The 22,551-nt window shown below is 43.5% G+C and overlaps 1 protein-coding gene across 1 annotated transcript; it reads left to right on the top strand.

Annotated features, from left to right (window-relative positions):
* The first annotated feature begins 19,444 nt into the window (after nt 1-19,444).
* On the top strand, nt 19,445-21,946 carry LOC109739139 (probable polyamine transporter At3g13620). Its single transcript, XM_020298228.4, has 2 exons — nt 19,445-20,686; nt 21,273-21,946. The coding sequence occupies exons 1-2, from the start codon at nt 19,798-19,800 to the stop codon at nt 21,854-21,856; spliced, it is 1,473 nt and encodes a 490-aa protein (XP_020153817.1). The 5' UTR covers nt 19,445-19,797; the 3' UTR covers nt 21,857-21,946.
* Nucleotides 21,947-22,551: the final 605 nt, after the last annotated feature.

Here is a 22,551-nt window from a genome sequence, read left to right as displayed (position 1 = left end):
TTTGGCGGCCACAAAGAGGCCGAGGCAAGAGGTATTTCGGCCCCAAACTCATCTATTCTTCTTCTTTTTCCTACAGACCCTACCACAACTTTGCCCGATCTCCCTACTCGTTCACTTCAGCTCAAACCCTTCCGCGTGATTGATCTATGGTATGTTTCTCTTCCGACCCTTAACTTATTTTTTGCAAATCCATGTTCTATGTACCTAGCATTGCCATGACTAGGGTATTCTTGTTTTAATCTAAATTTTGAGTTTGGCTTGGATATGTTGATGTTTCTAGACGAGTATGATGTTTTGATTGTTGTAGGATCACTATTGTATCATTCTATTGGACTGGAAAATTATTTTGTAGATGTTCACGAGGATGTCCGCACGTATCACTCATAGTGATGCACCAGGTTCATCCTCGAGTGCCGCACAACAACAAGTAATTTTTATGCAGGGGATCTTGTCTTCACTGGCCGTGAAGCAATGTGGAAATACAAGAAGCTTCATTCAAGAAAGATGAAGACCACAAAGTGGGCTTGCGAGTCCACACTAGCCAAACTGGGCAAAGGTAACAATTTCGATTTTCTTTGTGATAATGTTGGGTTGCATTATTTTATTTATTAGGGATGATACGTATGAACACCTGACACTTGAGTTTCTTAATACTCTCTCGCATAATGTTGGTCTCATGCCAAATGGTTATGAGGAAGAGTGTATCACTTTCCGTCTCATGGACCAAGACTTCAAAATCACTCTAGATGAGAGGTGTATTCACTTTGGCTTCACGAACAACAATGAAGACACCCGCTATGTTTATGATTTTACTGAACCGCATCCCAAGGAAATCCTTTTACCACATGCATTACCATGGTTCCAAACAAAGGGCCAGTTGCATTAAAAGTCTTGCTATTCGATGTTTCTATTATGTTGTCACTAACTCGTTGCAGGCACGAGGAGAAATTACTAAGGTGAATGGTGAGAATATGCTAATTCTCGAGAAAGCTGCTTACCTTAACGTCGATTATTCGCCCAACTTAGGGGCAATACTTTCACTACACATCGCGCACCAAGCAAATCATGCACAAGGAGACATCACATGTGGAGGAGTCATCACCATGTTGGCCAACTCCCTTGGCCTCAACTACAATCATCCCCGCCCCATTGTCGATAACAATCTTGTTAATATAAGAGTTCAATCTAGTGTTGGAATGGTAGTAGTTCGTCGTGGTCATCATTGTATTCGCATTCCTAGAGTGTGGCATTTTTTACCTACTCATGTGCCTAACCATTTCTCCATAGAAAATGGACAATTACATTATCTGCCATAGAAAGGAGATCTCGCTTTTGATCCTGAACCCGAGCAACTTGATGAAGAAGATCTCGCCACCGACGAAGAAGAGGAGCAGCACCAAGAGGAGCAGCCACAACAAGAAGCCTACATCACCTACACAGACCTCTATAGTCTTCGGGGCTCCATCAATGACATGAGTGATGTCGCTTGAAGCTACGTCGGTATTTCCCCAAAGAGGAAGGGATGATGCAGCACAGCGGTGGTAAGTATTTCCCTCAGATATGAAACCAGGGTTATCGAACCAGTAGGAGAACCAAGCAACACAACGTAAATAGCCCCTGCACACAAATAACAACCACTCGCAACCCGGCGTGTTAAAGGGGTTGTCAATCCCTTTCGGGGTACGGCGCCAGAAACGGTGCGTGGACGGGATAAAGTTGTAATAGATTGAAATAATAGATCGCAAATAAAATGAAGTGCAGCAAAGTATTTTTGTATTTTTGGTTTAATATATCTGAATAAAAATGCAAAGGAAAAATAGATAGTAAGCAAATATATGAGAAATAAGACCCGGGGGCCGTAGGTTTCACTAGTGGCATCTCTCGAGAAAAATAGCAAACGGTGGGTAAACAAATTACTGTTGGGCAATTGATAGAACTTCAAATAATTATGATGATATCCAGGCAATGATCATTACATAGGCATCACGTCCAAGATTAGTAGACCGACTCCTGCCTGCATCAACTACTATTACTCCACACATCGACCGCTATCCATCATGCATCTAGTGTATTAAGCTCATGAAAAAATGGAGTAATGCAATAAGAACGATGACATGATGTAGACAAGATCCGTTTATCTATATGGCGGTAGATATAGATCTCGTCTTTTTATCATTAGTAGCAACGATACATACGTGTCGGTTCCCTTTCTGTCACTTGGATCGAGCACCGTAAGATCGAACCAACTACCGGGCAACTCTTCCCATTGCAAGATAAATAGATCAAGTTGGCCAAACAAAACCCCAATATCGGAGAAGAAATACGAGGCTATAAGAGATCATGCATGTAAGAGATCAAAGAAACTCAAATAACTTTCATGGATATAAAAAGATATAACTGATCATAAACTCGAAGTTCATCAGATCCCAACAAACACACCGCAAAAGAGTTACATCATATGGATCTCCAAGAGACCATTGTATTGAGAATTCAGCGAGAGAGAGAAAGCCATCTAGCTACTAACTACGGACCTGAAGGTCTACAAAGAACTACTCACGCATCATCGGAGAGGCACCAATGGAGGTGGTGAACCCCATCCGAGATGGTGTCTAGATTGGATCTGGTGGTTCTAGACTCTGCGGCGGCTGGATGAATATTTCGTCGACTCCTTTAGGGTTCTGGTATTTTTGGGGTATTTATAGAGCAAAGAGGTGGTCCGGGGGCACCCGAGGTGGGCACAACCCACCAGGGCGCGCCTGGGCCTCCTGGCGCGCCCTGGTGGGTTGTGCCCCCCTCGGGGTACCCTCCAGGTGCAACCAGGACCCATTGCCTTCCTTTTGGCCCATAAAAAATCATCGTGGAGTTTCGTGGTATTTGGACTCCGTTTGATATTGATTTCCTGCGATGTAAAAAACATGGAAAAAGCAGCAACTAGCACTTGGCACTATGTCGATAGATTAGTACCAAAAAATGATGACTATAAAATGATTATAAAACATCCAAGATTGATAATAAAACAGCATGGAACAATCAAAAATTATAGATACGTTGGAGACGTATCAGCATCCCCAAGCTTAACTCCTACTCGTCCTTGAGTAGGTAAGTGATAAAAACAAAAAAATTGATGTGGAGTGTTGTTCATCAAGTCATATCATATTCTTTTCTTTATAGCATGGACATTTGGACTTTTTATGTGATTCAAAGCAATAGTCTAGTTTTGACATAATAATTTAGATACTCAAGCATATCAACAAGCAACCATGTCTTTCAAAATATCAACGCTAAAATAAGTTATCCCTAGCCCATCATGCTCAAACATTGATCCATTCATGAAACCCACTCGAATATTAACTACACCCAATACTTAAGCACGATCATCTTGCCTCCTAGTTGGTGCTTTTTATGAGAGAATATGGAGACTCAAATTAAAAATTAAAAATGCATAAAGTAAAAGAAAGGCCCTTCGCAGAGGGAAGTAAGGATTTGTAGAGGTGCCAGAGCTCAAAGCGAAAAAATAGTGATAAAAACATTTTGGGAGGTGTATCTGAAGGAAATATTCCCTAGAGGCAATAATAAAGTTATTATTTATTTCCTTATTTCATGATAAATGTTTATTATTCATGCTAGAATTGTATTAACCGGAAACATAATACCTGTGTGAATACATAGACAAACAGAGTGTCACTAGTATGCCTCTACTTGACTAGCTCGTTGATCAAAGATGGTTATGTTTCCTAGCCATGGAGATGAGTTGTCATTTGATTAACGGGATCACATTATTAGGAGAATGATGTGATTGACTTGACCCATTCCGTTAGCTTAGCACTTGATCGTTTAGTATGTTGCTATTGCTTTCTTCATGACTTATACATGTTCCTATGACTATGAGATTATGCAACTCCCGTTTACCAGAGGAACACTTTGTGTGCTACCAAACATCGCAACGTAACTAGGTGATTATAAAGGTGCTCTACAGGTAACTCCGAAGGTACTTGTTGGGTTGGCGTATTTCGAGATTAGGATTTGTCACTCCGATTGTCGGAGAGGTATCTCTGGGCCCTCTCGGTAATGCACATCACTTAAAGCCTTGCAAGCATTGCAACTAAAGATTTTGTTGCAAGATGATATATTACGGAACGAGTAAAGAGACTTGCCGGTAACGAGATTGAACTAGGTATTGAGATACCGACGATCGAATCTCGGGCAAGTAACATACCGATGACAAAGGGAACAACGTATGTTGTTATGCGGTCTGACCGATAAAGATCTTCGTAGAATATGTGGGAGCCAATATGAGCATCCAGGTTCCGCTATTGGTTATTGACCGGAGACGTGTCTCAGTCATGTCTACATAGTTCTCGAACCCGTAGGGTCCGCACGCTTAACGTTACGATGACAGTTATATTATGAGTTTATATGTTTTGATGTACCGAAGGTTGTTCAGAGTCCCGGATGTGATCACGGACATGACGAGGAGTCTCGAAATGGTAGAGACATAAAGATTGATATATTGGACGACTATATTCGGACACCGGAAATGTTCCGGGTGATTTCGGAGAAAACCGGAGTGCCGGAGGGTTACCGGAACCCCCCCCCCCCGGAGAAGTAATGGGCCTTAGTGGAGAGAGAGAGGGGCAGCCAGGAGGGGCCACGCACCCCCTCCCCCTCTGGTCCGAATTGGACTAGGTGAGGGGGGGCGGCGCCCCCCTTTCCTTCTCCCTCTCCCCCTTAATTCCCCCTCCTAGTAGGAGTAGGAAAGAGGGGAGTCCTACTCCTACTAGGAGGAGGACTCCTCCTCCTGGCGCGCCAACAAGGGCCGCCCGGCCTCCCCCTTGCTCCTTTATATACGGGGGCAGGGGGCACCCCATAGACACAACAATTGATCTATTAATCTCTTAGCCGTGTGCGGTGCCCCCCTCCACCATATTACACCTCGATAATATCGTAGCGGTGCTTAGGCAAAGCCCTGCATCGGTAGAACATCATCATCGTCACCACGCCGTCGTGCTGACGGAACTCTCCCTCAACACTCGGCTGGATCGGAGTTCGAGGGACGTCATCGAGCTGAACGTGTGCTGAACTCGGAGGTGCCGTACGTTCGGTACTTGATCGGTCGGATCGTGAAGACGTACGACTACATCAACCGCGTTGTGTTAACGCTTCCGCTTTCGGTCTACGAGGGTACGTGGACAACACTCTCCCCTCTCGTTGCTATGCATCACCATGATCTTGCGTGTTCGTAGGAAATTTTTTGAAATTACTACGTTCCCCAACAGTGGCATCCGAGCCTGGTTTTATGCGTTGATGTTATGCATGAGTAGAACACAAGTGAGTTGTGGGCGATATAAGTCATACTGCTTACCAGCATGTCATACTTTGGTTCGACGGTATTGTGAGATGAAGCGGCCCGGACCGACATTACGCGTACGCTTACGCGAGACTGGTTTCACCGTTGCGAGCACTCGTTGCTTAAAGGTGACCGGCGGGTGTCTGTCTCTCTCACTTTAGTTGAACCGAGTGTGGCTACGCCCGGTCCTTGCGAAGGTTAAAACAGCACCAACTTGACAAACTATCATTGTGGTTTTGATGCGTAGGTAAGAACGGTTCTTGCTAAGCCCGTAGCAGCCACGTAAAACTTGCAACAACAAAGTAGAGGACGTCTAACTTGTTTTTGCAGGGCATGTTGTGATGTGATATGGTCAAGACATGATACTGAATTTTATTGTATGAGATGATCATGTTTTGTAACCGAGTTATCGGCAACTGGCAGGAGCCATATGGTTGTCGCTTTATTGTATGCAATGCAATCGCCATGTAATTGTTTTACTTTATCACTAAGCGGTAGCGATAGTCGTAGAAGCAATAGTTGGTGAGACGACAACGATGCTTCGATGGAGATCAAGGTGTCACGCCGATGACGATGGTGATCACGACGGTGCTTCAGAGATGGAGATCACAAGCACAAGATGATGATGGCCATATCATATCACTTATATTGATTGCATGTGATGTTTATGTTTTATTCATCTTATCTTGCTTTGATTGACGGTAGCACTATAAGATGATCCTTCACTAAATTATCAAAGTATAAGTGTTCTCCCTGAGTATGCACCATTGCGAAAGTTCTTCGTGCTGAGACACCACGTGATGATCGGGTGTGATAGGCTCTACGTTCAAATACAACGGGTGCAAAACAGTTGCACACGCGGAATACTCAGGTTAAACTTGACGAGCCTAGCATATAACAGATATGGCCTCGGAACACGGAGACCGAAAGGTCGAGCGTGAATCATATAGTAGATATGATCAACATAGTGATGTTCACCGTTGAAACTACTCCATCTCACGTGATGATCGGACATGGTTTAGTTGATATGGATCACGTGATCACTTAGAGGATTAGAGGGATGTCTATCTAAGTGGGAGTTCTTAAGTAATATGATTAATTGAACTTGAATTTATCATGAACTTAGTACCTGATAGTATTTTGCTTGTCTATGTTAATTGTAGATAGATGGCCCGTGCTGTTGTTTCGTTGAATTTTAATGCGTTCCTTGAAAAAGCAAAGTTGAAAGATGATGGTAGCAATTACACGGACTGGGTCCGTAACTTGAGGATTATCCTCATTGCTGCACAGAAGAATTACGTCCTGGAAGCACGGCTGGGTGCCAGGCCTGCTGCAGGAGCAACACCAGATGTTATGAACGTCTGGCAGAGCAAAGCTGATGACTACTCAATAGTTCAGTGTGCCATGCTTTACGGCTTAGAACCGGGTCTTCAACGACGTTTTGAACGTCATGGAGCATATGAGATGTTCCAGGAGTTGAAGTTAATATTTCAAGCAAATGCCCGGATTGAGAGATATGAAGTCTCCAATAAGTTCTACAGCTGCAAGATGGAAGAGAATAGTTCTGTCAGTGAGCATATACTCAAAATGTCTGGGTATAACAATCACTTGATTCAACTGGGAGTTAATCTTTCGGATGATAGCGTCATTGACAGAATTCTTCAATCACTGCCACCAAGCTACAAGAGCTTCGTGATGAACTATAATATGCAAGGGATGGATAAGACGATTCCCGAGCTCTTCGCAATGCTAAAGACTGCGGAGGTAGAAATCAAAAAGGAGCATCAAGTGTTGATGGTCAATAAGACCACTAGTTTCAAGAAAAAGGGTAAAGGGAAGAAGAAGGGGAACTTCAAGAAGAACAGCAAACAAGTTGCTGCTCAGGAGAAGAAACCCAAGTCTGGACCTAAGCCTGAGACTGAGTGCTTCTACTGCAAGCAGACTGGTCATTGGAAGCGGAACTACCCCAAGTATTTGGCGGATAAGAAGGATGGCAAGGTGAACAAAGGTATATGTGATATACATGTTATTGATGTGTACCTTACTAATGCTCGCAGTAGCACCTGGGTATTTGATACTGGTTTTGTTGCTAATATTTGCAACTCGAAACAGGGGCTACGGATTAAGCGAAGATTGGCTAAGGACGAGGTGACGATGCGTGTGGGAAATGGTTCCAAAGTCGATGTGATCGCGGTCGGCACGCTACCTCTACATCTACCTTCGGGATTAGTTTTAGACCTAAATAATTGTTATTTGGTGCCAGCGTTAAGCATGAACATTATATCTGGATCTTGTTTGATGCGAGACGGTTATTCATTTAAATCAGAGAATAATGGTTGTTCTATTTATATGAGTAATATCTTTTATGGTCATGCACCCTTGAAGAGTGGTCTATTTTTGTTGACTCTCGATAGTAGTGATACACATATTCATAATATTGAAGCCAAAAGATGCAGAGTTGATAATGATAGTGCAACTTATTTGTGGCACTGCCGTTTAGGTCATATCGGTGTAAAGCGCATGAAGAAACTCCATACTGATGGACTTTTGGAACCACTTGATTATGAATCACTTGGTACTTGCGAACCGTGCCTCATGGGCAAGATGACTAAAACACCGTTCTCCGGAACTATGGAGAGAGCAACAGATTTGTTGGAAATCATACATACAGATGTATGTTGTCCGATGAATATTGAGGCTCGTGGCGGATATCGTTATTTTCTCACCTTTACAGATGATTTGAGTAGATATGGGTATATCTACTTAATGAAACATAAGTCTGAAACATTTGAAAGGTTCAAAGAATTTCAGAGTGAAGTTGAAAATCATCGTAACAAGAAAATAAAGTTTCTACGATCAGATCGTGGAGGAGAATATTTGAGTTACGAGTTTGGTCTACATTTGAAACAATGCGGAATAGTTTCGCAACTCACGCCACCCGGAACACCACAACGTAATGGTGTGTCCGAATGTCGTAATCGTACTTTACTAGATATGGTGCGATCTATGATGTCTCTTACTGATTTACCGCTATCGTTTTGGGGTTATGCTTTAGAGACGGCTGCATTCACGTTAAATAGGGCACCATCAAAATCCGTTGAGACGACGCCTTATGAACTGTGGTTTAGCAAGAAACCAAAGTTGTCGTTTCTTAAAGTTTGGGGCTGCGATGCTTATGTGAAAAAACTTCAACCTGATAAGCTCGAACTCAAATCGGAGAAATGTGTCTTCATAGGATACCCAAAGGAGACTATTGGGTACACCTTCTATCACAGATCTGAAGGAAAAACTTTTGTTGCTAAATTCGGAAATTTTCTGGAGAAGGAGTTTCTCTCGAAAGAAGTGAGTGGGAGGAAAGTAGAACTTGATGAGGTAACTGTACCTGCTCCCTTATTGGAAAGTAGTTCATCACAGAAACCAGTTTCTGCGACACCTACGCCAATTAGTGAGGAAGTTAATGATGATGATCATGAAACTTCAGATCAAGTTATTACTGAACCTCGTAGATCAACCAGAGTAAGATCCGCACCAGAGTGGTACGGTAATCCTGTTCTGGAGGTTATGTTACTAGACCATGACGAACCTACGAACTATGAAGAAGCGATGGTGAGCCCAGATTCCGCAAAATGGCTTGAGGCCATGAAATCCGAGATGGGATCCATGTATGAGAACAAAGTATGGACTTTGGTTGACTTGCCCGATGATCGGCAAGCCATTGAAAATAAATGGATCTTCAAGAAGAAGACTGACGCTGACGGTAATGTTACTGTCTATAAAGCTCGACTTGTTGCGAAAGGTTTTCGACAAGTTCAAGGGATTGACTACGATGAGACCTTCTCACCCGTAGCGATGCTTAAGTCTGTCCGAATCATGTTAGCAATTGCCGCATTTTATGATTATGAAATTTGGCAAATGGATGTCAAAACTGCATTCCTGAATGGATTTCTGGAAGAAGAGTTGTATATGATGCAACCGGAAGGTTTTGTCGATCCAAAGGAAGCTAACAAAGTGTGCAAGCTCCAGCGATCCATTTATGGACTGGTGCAAGCCTCTCGGAGTTGGAATAAACGCTTTGATAGTGTGATCAAAGCATTTGGTTTTATACAGACTTTTGGAGAAGCCTGTATTTACAAGAAAGTGAGTGGGAGCTCTGTAGCATTTCTGATATTATATGTGGATGACATATTGCTAATTTGAAATGATATAGAATTTCTGGATAGCATAAAGGGATACTTGAATAAGAGTTTTTCAATGAAAGACCTCGGTGAAGCTGCGTATATATTGGGCATCAAGATTTATAGAGATAGATCAAGACGCTTAATTGGACTTTCACAAAGCACATACCTTGACAAAGTTTTGAAAAAGTTCAAAATGGATCAAGCAAAGAAAGGGTTCTTGCCTGTGTTACAAGGTGTGAAATTGAGTAAGACAAAATGCCCGACAACTGCAGAAGATAGAGAGAAGATGAAAGATGTTCCCTATGCTTCAGCCATAGGCTCTATCATGTATGCAATGTTGTGTGCCAGACCTGATGTATGCCTTGCTATAAGTCTAGCAGGAAGGTACCAAAGTAATCCAGGAGTGGATCACTGGACAGCGGTCAAGAACATCCTGAAATACCTGAAAAGGACTAAGGATATGTTTCTCGTTTATGGAGGTGACAAAGAGCTCATCGTAAATGGTTACGTCGATCCAAGCTTTGACACTGATCCGGACGATTCTAAATCGCAAACCGGATACGTGTTTACATTGAACGGTGGAGCTGTCAGTTGGTGCAGTTCTAAACAAAGCGTCGTGGCGGGATCTACGTGTGAAGCGGAGTACATAGCTGCTTCGGAAGCAGCAAATGAAGGAGTCTGGATGAAGGAGTTCATATCCGATCTAGGTGTCATACCTAGTGCATCGGGTCCAATGAAAATCTTTTGTGACAATACTGGTGCAATTGCCTTAGCAAAGGAATCCAGATTTCACAAGAGAACCAAGCACATCAAAAGACGCTTCAATTCCATCCGGGATTTAGTCCAGGTGGGAGACATAGAAATTTGCAAGATACATACGGATCTGAATATTGCAGACCCGTTGACTAAGCCTCTTCCACGAGCAAAACATGATCAGCACCAAGGCTCCATGGGTGTAAGAATCATTACTGTGTAATCTAGATTATTGACTCTAGTGCAAGTGGGAGACTGAAGGAAATATGCCCTAGATGCAACAATAAAGTTATTATTTATTTCCTTATTTCATGATAAATGTTTATTATTCATGCTAGAATTGTATTAACCGGAAACATAATACCTGTGTGAATACATAGACAAACAGAGTGTCACTAGTATGCCTCTACTTGACTAGCTCGTTGATCAAAGATGGTTATGTTTCCTAGCCGTAGACATGAGTTGTCATTTGATTAACGGGATCACATTATTAGGAGAATGATGTGATTGACTTGACCCATTCCGTTAGCTTAGCACTTGATCGTTTAGTATGTTGCTATTGCTTTCTTCATGACTTATACATGTTCCTATGACTATGAGATTATGCAACTCCCGTTTACCGGAGGAACACTTTGTGTGCTACCAAACATCACAACATAACTGGGTGATTATAAAGGTGCTCTACAGGTGTCTCCGAAGGTACTTGTTGGGTTGGCGTATTTCGAGATTAGGATTTGTCACTCCGATTGTCGGAGAGGTATCTCTGGGCCCTCTCGGTAATGCACATCACTTAAAGCCTTGCAAGCATTGCAATAAAGAGTTTGTTGCAAGATGATGTATTACGGAACGGGTAAAGAGACTTGCCGGTAACGAGATTGAACAAGGTATTGAGATACCGACGATCGAATCTCGGGCATATAACATACCGATGACAAAGGGAACAACGTATGTTGTTATGCGGTCTGACCGATAAAGATCTTCGTAGAATATGTGGGAGCCAATATGAGCATCCAGGTTCCGTTATTGGTTATTGACCGGAGACGTGTCTCGGTCATGTCTACATAGTTCTCGAACCCGTAGGGTCCGCACGCTTAACGTTACGATGACAGTTATATTATGAGTTTATATGTTTTGATGTACCGAAGGTTGTTCGGAGTCCCAGATGTGATCACGGACATGACGAGGAGTCTCGAAATGGTCGAGACATAAAGATTGATATATTGGACGACTATATTCGGACACCGGAAATGTTCCGGGTGATTTCGGAGAAAACCGGAGTGCCGGAGGGTTACCGGAACCCCCCCCCCCCCCCCCCCCGGGAGAAGTAATGGGCCTTAGTGGAGAGAGAGAGAGGGGCAGCCAGGAGGGGCCGCGCGCCCCCTCCCCCTCTGGTCCGAATTGGACTAGGAGAGGGGGGCGGCGCCCCCCTTTCCTTCTCCCTCTCCCCCTTCCTTACCCCCTCCTAGTAGGAGTAGGAAAGAGGGGAGTCCTACTCCTACTAGGAGGAGGACTCCTCCTCCTGGCGCGCCAACAAGGGCCGGCCGGCCTCCCCCTTGCTCCTTTATATACGGGGGCAGGGGGCACCCCATAGACACAACAATTGATCTATTGATCTCTTAGCCGTGTGCGGTGCCCCCCTCCACCATATTACACCTCGATAATATCGTAGCGGTGCTTAGGCGAAGCCCTGCGTCGGTAGAACATCATCATCGTCACCACGCCGTTGTGCTGACGAAACTCTCCCTCAACACTCGGCTGGATCGGAGTTCGAGGGACGTCATCGAGCTGAACGTGTGCTGAACTCGGAGGTGTCGTACGTTCGGTACTTGATCGGTCGGATCGTGAAGACGTACGACTACATCAACCGTGTTGTGTTAACGCTTCCGCTTTCGGTCTACGAGGGTACGTGGAAAACACTCTCCCCTCTCGTTGCTATGCATCACCATGATCTTGCGTGTTCGTAGGAATTTTTTTGAAATTACTACGTTCCCCAATAGTATCCATCCCACTAACGAAAACGACTTAGAGTTACGAACACTTTCCATGCTAGATATGCCATAGGCGGTTCCCAAACAGAAAATAAAATTTATTCCTTTTTCCACCATTCTTTCACTTTCCATGGCTAGCCGTATCCACGGGTGCCCTCCATACCAACACTTCCCACGGAATTTATTATTTGAAAACATAAAATAAATACTTTTTTGCATTTCGGAACTGGGCATCCCTAAAACCTTTGCCTTACTCTCGTGCAATGACAAGTGAATAAACACTCATCTTGAGAATAACACATCTAGCATCGAAAATATTAGCCACCCATTACCGTTCCGCGAGCGAAACAAACACACAAAAAGAGAAGTTTATTTTGAAAATTAGAGATGGCACATGCAAATTTGCTTAGAACGGCAAAAGAATACCGCATATAGGTAGGTATAGTGGACTCATGTGGCAAAACTGATTTAAAGGATTTTGGATGCACAAGTAGAGGTCATACTGAGTGCAAAATGAAGTCTAGCAAAAAGATTGAGAAGCGACCAACCAAGAAACGAATAATATCATAAGCAAGCATTCAGCATAATTAACACCGAATAATGCACCACAAGTAGGATATAATTTTCATTGCATGACTATTGACTTTCGTGCATGCATAGGGAATCACAAACCTTAACACCAATATTCTTACTAGAGCACAATTACTCATCAACATAACTCACATATCACATCATCATATCTCAAAACTATTACTAAGAATCAAGTTTATTTTGTCCAATGATCTTCATGACATTCTTTTTCTTTATCCTTCTTGGATATCTATCACTTTTGGACTAATTTTCATGTGTTGCTTTTCATAAGCTCAAACAAATATAAGTGAAAATCATGAGCATAACAAATTTTCTTTCTCCCAAAATAATTTAAGTGGAGCAAGAGAGAATTTCTTCAAAATTTTACTAACTCTCAAATAAATCTAAGTGAAACAAGAGAGCATTTCTTCAAAAATAACAAAGCACACCATGCTCAAAAGGATATAAGTGAAGCACTAGAGCAAGTCCTAGCTCATAAAAGATTTAAGTGAAGCATAGAAAGCAATTCTAACAAGTCATGATATAATTTTGGCTCTCTCAAATAGGTGTGTCCAGCAAGGATTGATGACTTAAAACACAAAATAAAACAAGCAAAGACACATATCATACAAGATGCTCCAAGCAAAACACATATCATGTGACGAATATAAATATAGCCTCGAGTAAAATACCGATAGTTGTTGGAAGAAAGCGGGGATGCCACTCGGGGGCATCCCCAAGCTTAGTTGGTTGCTCATTCTTGGATAATAGGTTTGGATGCCCGGGCATCCCCAAGCTTAGGCTCTTACATCCTTCCTTCATCCATCGTAAGATAACCCAAAACTTGAAAACTTCAATCACACAAAACTCAACAAAACCTTCGTGAGATCCGTTAGTGTAAGAAAAATAAATCACTACTATAAGTGTTGTATCAAACCAATTCATATTTTGTTTTTGTATTATATCTACTGTATTCCAACTTTTCTATGGCAAAAACTCATCAAATAAAACCATAGAGCCATCAAAATAAGCACACAACATAAAGAAAACAGAATATGTCAAAACAGAACAGTCTGTAGTAATCTGATTTGTTAGAATACTTCTGTAACTCCAAAACTTCTGAAAAACTAGGACAACCTGGATAATTTGTATATTCATCTTCTGCAAAAAGAATTAGCATTTTATCACGTTCTGGTGAATTTTAACAATTATTTTCGTGAGCACAAAGTTTCTGTCTTTTTCAGCAAGATCAAACAACTATCACCCAAGAAGATCCTATTGGTTCTACTTGGCACAAACACTAATTAAAACATAAAAAACACAATCATAACAGTAGTATAATTGTGCAAAAACTCAAGAACAGAAAGCAAAAAGCAAAAATAAATTTTATTCATTGGGTTGCCTCCCAACAAGTGATATAGTTTTACGCCCTTAGCTAGGCATAATGCAAGGATCTAAGTTTTGTCATCTTTGGTTCGAGATCCATAAGATGACCAAATGATTGATTCATAAGGTGGCCTGATTTTTGTTCTAGGAAAGTGTTCCATACCTTTCCTCAAAGGAAATTGGAACTTAATATTGCCTTCTTTCATATCAATCACGGCACCGATAGTGCGTAAAAACGGTCTACCAAGAATAATTGGACAAGACGGATTGCAATCAATATCAAGAACAATAAAATCTATGGGCACATAATTCCTATTTGCAAGAATAAGAACATCATTAATTCTTCCCATAGGCTTTTTAATAGTAGAATCCGCCAAGTGCAAATTCAAAGCACATTCTTCATGATTGGTAAGACCAAGCACATCACATAAAGATTTCGGAATTGTAGAAACACTAGCACCCAAGTCACACAAAGAAAAACACTCATAATTTTTAATCTTGACTTTGATAGTAGGTTCCCACTCATCATGCAATTTTCTAGGAATTGAAACTTCTAATTCCAACTTTTCTTCCAAAGCTTTCATCATAGCATCAACAATATGTTTAGTAAAAGCTTTGTTTTATTCATAAGCATGGGGTGAATTTAGCATAGATTGCAACAAAGAAATACAGTCAATCAAAGAGCAACTATCATAATTAAAGTCTTTGTAATCCAAAAGAGTGGGTGCATCACTAGCTAAAGTTTTGACCTCTTCAAACCCACTTTCATCAATTTTCTCAACAAGATTTTCACCCTCTGAAATATTGGGACGCCTTCTACCTAAAGTTGACTCTTCTCCAGTCCCTTTTTCATCATTCTTAACTTTACTAAATAGGAATCAATAGGATAAACACCAATCATTTTAAGATCTTCATCATCTTTGCAAGAATAATCACTAGAAAAAGCTTTTTCTAAAAATTCTCTTTTAGCTCTAAGCATAGCAGTTCTTTTCTTGCTTTCATCCATGGAGACATAAAGAGCTTTAATTGATTCATCAACCTTAGGCACAAAAAATTTCATCTTGAGATTTTCCACATCACGAGCAATTCTATCAACACTTCTAGAGACATCATCAATCTTGTTCAACTTTTCTTCTATGGAAGTGTTGAAAACTTTTTGTGTGTTGATAAATTCTTTAATATTATTCTCAAGATCAGAGGTGTTCCTATTATTATTATAAGACTAATTTCCATAGGAATTACCATAATTTTTAGAGGAATTACTAGGAAAAGGCCTAGGATTAAAATTTTCTCTATAAGCATTATTGTTGAAATTATTTCTATAGATAAAATTCACATCAATGGCATCACTATTTTGCTCAATCAAAGTAGACAAAGGCATATCATTAAAATCAATAGGAGCACTTTTACTAGCAACCAATTTCATAAGAGCATCAACTTTATCACTCAAAGAAGAAAGTTCTTCAACCGAATTAACTTTTTTTACTAGTAGGAGCTCTTTCGGTATGCCATTGTGAATAATTTGCCATGATATTATCAAGAAATTTGGTGGCTTCACCCAAAGTAATTTCCATAAAAGTTCCACCTGCGGTGGAATCTAAAAGATTACGAGAAACAAAATTCAACCCCGCATAAAAAATTTGTATGATCATCCAAAGATTTAACCCATGAGTTGGGCAATTCCTTAGCATCATTTTCATCCTTTCCCAAGATTGTGCAACATGATCATGTTCAAGTTGCTTGAAATTCATGATCTGGGTTCTAAGGGAAATAATTTTTGCGGGCGGAAAATACTTAGTGATAAAAGCATCTTTGCACTTGTTCCAAGAATCGATACTATTGCGAGGCAAAGAAGAGAACCAAATTTTTGCAGAATCACGCAAAGAAAACGTAAACAATTTCATCTTGACCACAGCATTGTCCACATCTTTTTCTTTTGCATATCGCATAATTCCACGAAGGTATTAAGATGGGACGCGGCATCCTCATTAGGAGTACCGGAAAATTGGTCTTTCATAACAAGATTCAGCAAAGCAGTATTAATATCACAAGTCTCCGCACTAGTGGCAGGAGGAGCAAGCAGAGTGCCAATAAAATCATTGTTGTTGGTATTTGAGAAATCACATAATTTGATGTTCTCTTGAGTCATGATGACCACACAACAAGACTGCACTCAAAAACAGATCCGGCAAGAAAACGGCGAACGGAAAAAAGAGAGGCGAATAAAACGGCAAATTTTTGTGAAGTGGGGGAGAGCAAAACGAGAGACAAATGGCAAATAATGTAAATTGCAAGGAGATGAGATTTGTAATTAGGAACCTGGTTATGTTGAAGATCCTCCCCGGCAACGGCGCCAGAAATTCCTTTTGATGTCGCTTGAAGCTACGTTGGTATTTCCCCAAAGAGGAAGGGATGATGCAGCACAGCGGTGGTAAATATTTCCCTCAGATATGAAACCAAGGTTATTGAACCAGTAGGAGAACCAAGCAACACAACGTAAACAGCCCCTGCACACAAATAACAACCACTCGCAACCCGACGTGTTCAAGAGGTTGTCAATCCCTTTCGGGGTACGGCGCCAGAAATGGTGCGTGGACGGGATAAAGTTGTAATAGATTGAAATAATAGATCGCAAATAAAATAAAATGCAGCAAAGTATTTTGTATTTTTGGTTTAATAGATCTGAATAAAAATGCAAAGGAAAAATAGATCGCAAGCAAATATATGAGAAATAAGACCCGGGGGGCGTAGGTTTCACTAGTGGCATCTCTCGAGAAAAATAGCAAACGATGGGTAAACAAATTACTGTTGGGCAATTGATAGACCTTCAAATAATTATGACGATATCTAGGCAATGATCATTACATAGGCATCACGTCCAAGATTAGTAGACCGACTCCTACCTGCATCTACTACTATTACTCCACACATCGACCGCTATCCAGCATGCATCTAGTGTATTAAGTTCATGGAAAAATGGAGTAATGCGATAAAAACGATGACATGATGTAGACAAGATCCGTTTATCTATATGGCGGTAGATATAGATCTCGTCTTTTTATCCTTAGTAGCAACGATATATACGTGTCAGTTCCCTTTCTGTCACTGGGATCGAGCACCGTAAGATCGAACCCACTACCGGGCACCTCTTCCCATTGCAAGATAAATAGATCAAGTTGGCCAAACAAAACCGAAATGTCGGAGAAGAAATACGAGGCTATAAGAGATCAAAGAAACTCAAATAACCTTCATGGATATAAAAAGATATAACTGGTTATAAACTCGAAGTTCATCAGATCCCAACAAACACACCGCAAAAGAGTTACATCATATGGATCTCCAAGAGACCATTGTATTGACAATTCAGCGAGAGAGAGAAAGCCATCTAGCTACTAACTACGGACCCGAAGGTCTACAAAGAACTACTCACGCATCATCGGAGAGGCACCAATGGAGGTGGTGAACCCCATCCGAGATGGTGTCTAGATTGGATCTGGTGGTTCTGGACTCTGCGGCGGCTGGATGAATATTTCGTTGACTCCTTTAGGGTTCTGGTATTTTTGGGGTATTTATAGAGCAAAGAGGCGGTCCGGGGGGCACCCGAGGTGGGCACAACCCACCAGGGCGCGCCTGGGCCTCCTGGCGTGCCCTGGTGGGTTGTGCCCCCCTCGGGGTACCCCCCAGGTGCAACCAGGGCCCATTGCCTTCCTTCTTGCCCATAAAAAATCATAGTGGAGTTTCGTGGCATTTGGACTCCATTTGATATTGATTTCCTGCGATGTAAAAAACATGGAAAAAACAGCAACTGGCACTGGGCACTATGTCAATAGGTTAGTACCAAAAAAGATATAAAATGACTATAAAATAATTATAAAACATCCAAGATTGATAATAAAACATCATGGAACAATAAAAAATTATAAATACGTTGGAGACGTATCAATGAGCAACCTCGCCGAGTCCCTTCAAAGCACGTCCGTCTACATGAACACGAGCTTCTTCAACTGGAGCCAAGGATGGGGTCCCGACCAGCTGCCACCACAATTATCTCACCGGCTCGGGCTTGCAAAAGCTTAAGGTTGCGGGAGATCACTACCACGTCCACGTCAAGGTGTGACGGTATTATTATTTATAAATTGCAATGAGGTTGTACTTCAGCTCGCTGAGCTTCAAACACTCGTGTTGGTTTGTTCCAACACTTTGCTTTTTATTTACTTTTGTTTTTCTTTTCGCCGTTTGCAAGTTAGTTTTGACCCCCACCCCCCAACAAAAAAATAAATAAATTTATAAGTTGATCTACGCCGAATAACGAGGAATTCAAGCTTAAGGAAGCACGTGCATATCTGAAATTGTCATATCTTTGGCTCCATTTTGGACCGTATTCATATCTATTTTGATTGTTTTGGAGAGGGCCATCCAATGGTGGCATCCAATCATAAATTTGACTTCATCAAGCCACTCTTTAAGCATCAACAGGCCCCACACGTCCCTCCAGCATCGATCAATAAATAGAGCCCCATTTTGAAGGAGCTTAGTCTCTATCTCTACTACTTAAAAAGAACGGAAGGTTCCCATTTCACCTTTCTTCCCACCATCCCTTCGTCCAACATTTCATGTATATGATGACCAATCACCTTAATTTACTTACCTTCTGAACCAATTCCACTTTAATTTACTTACCAAACTTCTAATCAAAATATAAGGTAATTTACAGTCAGAATTTGATGAACATTTATTTACACAATCGCATTATAATTGACATGTAAATCACAAGCTAATGTAGTAGAATATTTATATCCGTTGCAACGCACGGGCATTGTTCTAGTACCTTTAGAGATTAACATGATCTCATTTTAGGGGTTAGAACTCTTCGGTCAAAGTCAACAAAGAGGAATCTGGAGCCTGAAAAAATCCCACTATAATGGAAAGTCTAACAATAATTTGTTCGTTTGTGGTATTATCGTAAGGCACCGGCGATCAGACTCTTTACCATGCTGAACGAGTGACACGCTACAAAATCGCACCCTAATCGAGAACGTTTCTTTCTGCAACACGGAGATGTCATGAGCCTCTTTAAAGCTAGCCAAAGCGTGTGGTCACCAGGATTTGGAACTGAATTTCCACATGCTCCAAGATGCGCGGTCGGCAGGGGACGAGAGAGTGGGGCCCAAGATGCGCTCACCTGAATCAGTTCCGCAACTTGGACTCATTCGGAGCCAACTGGGCAAGGGCAGAGCAGAGTATCGGATCACATCACATCTCATCACGCATAGAATTCGTTGTGCTGCCCGTCTCCAACCAAATCGCATCGAATTCTCATCATGGAATCCGTGGATCTCGTTCCGGTGTTCGTCGGTCGTGCGCGTGTGTGATCAGTCCCAAGTGCCTTGTCGCTGCACCAACCGCGCGGCCCTGCTAAAGCAGTTATGCGCGGAGAGGATCGCTGTCATATAAACTCGGTCCCCAATGGCTGCGCGAGGCCGAGACCAACCCCCTCCCCCGACTCCGCGGAGCACGAATCCAGGGTCGGTTACAGATTCCCATTCCTATCCCGGCTCCTGCTCCTGCTCCGGGGATGACCGGGGAAACCAAGAACCCCGACGGCGACAAGGCGGCGGCGGCGGCGGCGCCGGCCGATGACGGCGGCGGAGCGGGAGGAGGAGGAGGAGGAGGGGCCGGACATGGCAAGAAGGGCGGCAAGAACAAGCTGTCCCTGGTCCCGCTCATCTTCCTCATCTTCTTCGAGGTCGCCGGCGGGCCCTACGGCGCCGAGCCGGCGGTGCAGTCGGCGGGGCCCCTCTTCGCGCTGCTCGGCTTCTTGATCTTCCCCTTCATCTGGGCCATCCCGGAGTCGCTCGTCACGGCCGAGCTCTCCACCGCGATGCCCGGGAACGGCGGCTTCGTCGTCTGGGCGGACCGCGCCTTCGGCCCCGTCTCGGGCTCCCTCATGGGCACCTGGAAGTACGTGTCGGGGGCCATCAACGGCGCCGCCTTCCCCGCGCTCTGCGCCGACTACCTCGCCCGCGTCGTCCCCGCCGTGGCCGACGGCGGCGCGCGGGTGGCCACCATCGTCACCTTCAACGTCGCGCTCTCCGTGCTCAACTACACCGGCCTCAGCGTCGTGGGGTGGTCCGCCGTGGCGCTGGGGGTCGCCTCGCTGTCGCCGTTCGTGCTCATGTCCGGCATCGCGCTGCCCAAGATCCGGCCGCACAGGTGGGCGGCCACCGCCGGCGACAAGGACTGGAAGCTCTTCTTCAACACGCTGTTCTGGAACCTCAACTACTGGGACAGCGTGAGCACGATGGCCGGCGAGGTGGAGAACCCCGGCAGGACGTTCCCGACGGCGCTCATGTCGTCCGTGGCCATGACGTCCCTCGGGTACCTGCTGCCGCTCATGGCGGCCACCGGCGCCGTCGACGCGCCGCCGGAGCAATGGGGGAACGGCTTCTTCGCCGACGCCGCAGGTAATCATCAATTCACTCATCATTTCGATTATTAAATCAACGCAAAACGCATTGCTTTACAACCGTGTTGCTTGCAAGTTGCAACATCACGTTGGCAGCCGTTATATTTCTGTCGATCCACTACAGCTATTGATTGGTATTGTTCTCTACATATTAATGCGTATTTCCATGATCATACTAGTACACCAGATGGATGGATTTGGTAACAGTTCTTTAGTGTTGTTGGGATTGCAAATGATTCGTTCCCTTTTGGCATAAAGAATCGTAGGATATTGTTGCATGTTGTGCACACATGCTCTGCATTCACCACGAGTCCACGACCGTATGAGCAACTTGCAAGTTCATGTTACAGATATGTTCAGCCAAGTTTTTTTATGTTCTTAAACTGAAATTGTAGACATTGCAAGTGTTCTGGTAGCATGTTCAGTACCATTCGGCCTATGGCATGTGTGAAGTGTGACAGTACTGAAGATGCAAGACAAAATTAACTTTTTTTTTGTCTACAAAAAAGGTTTTCTTCACAAAAGGCAAGAGTACCATTTGGCCACAAACCATCTGTGACACGGTTAATGTCACTGAAATGCAGGCACGATCGCTGGCGACTGGCTCAAGTACTGGATCGAGGTGGGCGCGGTGCTCTCCTCCATCGGCCTCTACTCGGCGACACTAAGCAGTGCGGCATTCCAGCTTCTTGGAATGGCGGACCTAGGCCTCCTCCCCCGCGTGTTCGCGCTCCGCGCCCCAATCTTCAATACTCCCTGGGTCAGCATCGTGGTCACCAGCCTCATCACCCTCGGCATGTCCTTCTTCAGCTTCAACAACATCGTGGCCGCTGCCAACTTCCTCTACAGCCTTGGCATGCTCCTCGAGTTTGCCACCTTCGTTTGGCTTCGGATCAAACGGCCCGAGATGTCGCGCCCCTACCGTGTACCGCTACGACTACCAGGCATCGTTGTCCTCTGCCTCGTCCCCTCGGGGTTCCTTGTCTTCGTCATGGCCATCGCTGGCTGGAAGGTGTATGCCATCAGCGCTATGTTCACTGCGGCAGGCCTCGGGGTGTATTACCTCATGAAGTTTTGTAGGGCGAGAGGGTTCCTCAAGTTTGGCACTGTTGATGGCGAGGGTTTGATGTATGAGCGTCATGAGGAGAGGGGAAATGTCGGTGTTTGAGGGTTGTGATTCTCTTTGTATCACACAAACAACACTGATTTGATGGGTGCAATCATGACATGTAGTAAGTTGCAAGCCGACCGTTTCTCTCCTTTTCTTTCGTGCGCAGAGCAGCGAAATAGTGTTTTTCATAGTTACTAGAATATACTTCGCTGCGCCGCTTTTATGGCTTTTCTTCGTACATATCATTGCTTTTCTCTTTTCTTGGTGGATCTTTGTTTGCTGGCTAATATCCGATGGGTTATTCATTTCTTGGGCTGCTAGGTTGTTGAGTCGAGCACTCTCCTTTTGCAGATTATGTTTTTCTAAGAGGTTTTATGTGGTAGGAGAGAAGCATTGCTTGGTTATGCTTTGTTTGGACTGTATATTACTGGATGACAGTCGATGGTAGCTTCCTTATACACATGCTCCATACATTATGAAACCAAAAAGAACTTTACAATTCATAAATCTTCTATGACACCTAGTTAGATCATGGCTTGGTGAAACATATAGAAAGGGCATCTCCAACGCCGACCCTCAAACCTCCCGCATCCGGCCGGACCGCGATGTCCGGATCGCGGAAGCCATCCAACGCGGTTCTGTATCGGTCCATGGCATTGCCGGACGTACTTTTTCCCGCAAACCGGAGATAAATGTCGGGGGCGGGGGGGGGGGGGGGGGGGGGGGGGCTTTGCTGGAGTTCAGAACGCTCC

Source organism: Aegilops tauschii, chromosome 7, assembly GCF_002575655.3.
Source record: "Aegilops tauschii subsp. strangulata cultivar AL8/78 chromosome 7, Aet v6.0, whole genome shotgun sequence".
NCBI lineage: Eukaryota > Viridiplantae > Streptophyta > Magnoliopsida > Poales > Poaceae > Aegilops > Aegilops tauschii.
Note: the sequence above shows the minus strand (reverse complement) of the source record. Positions and strands in the feature narration are given on the sequence as shown.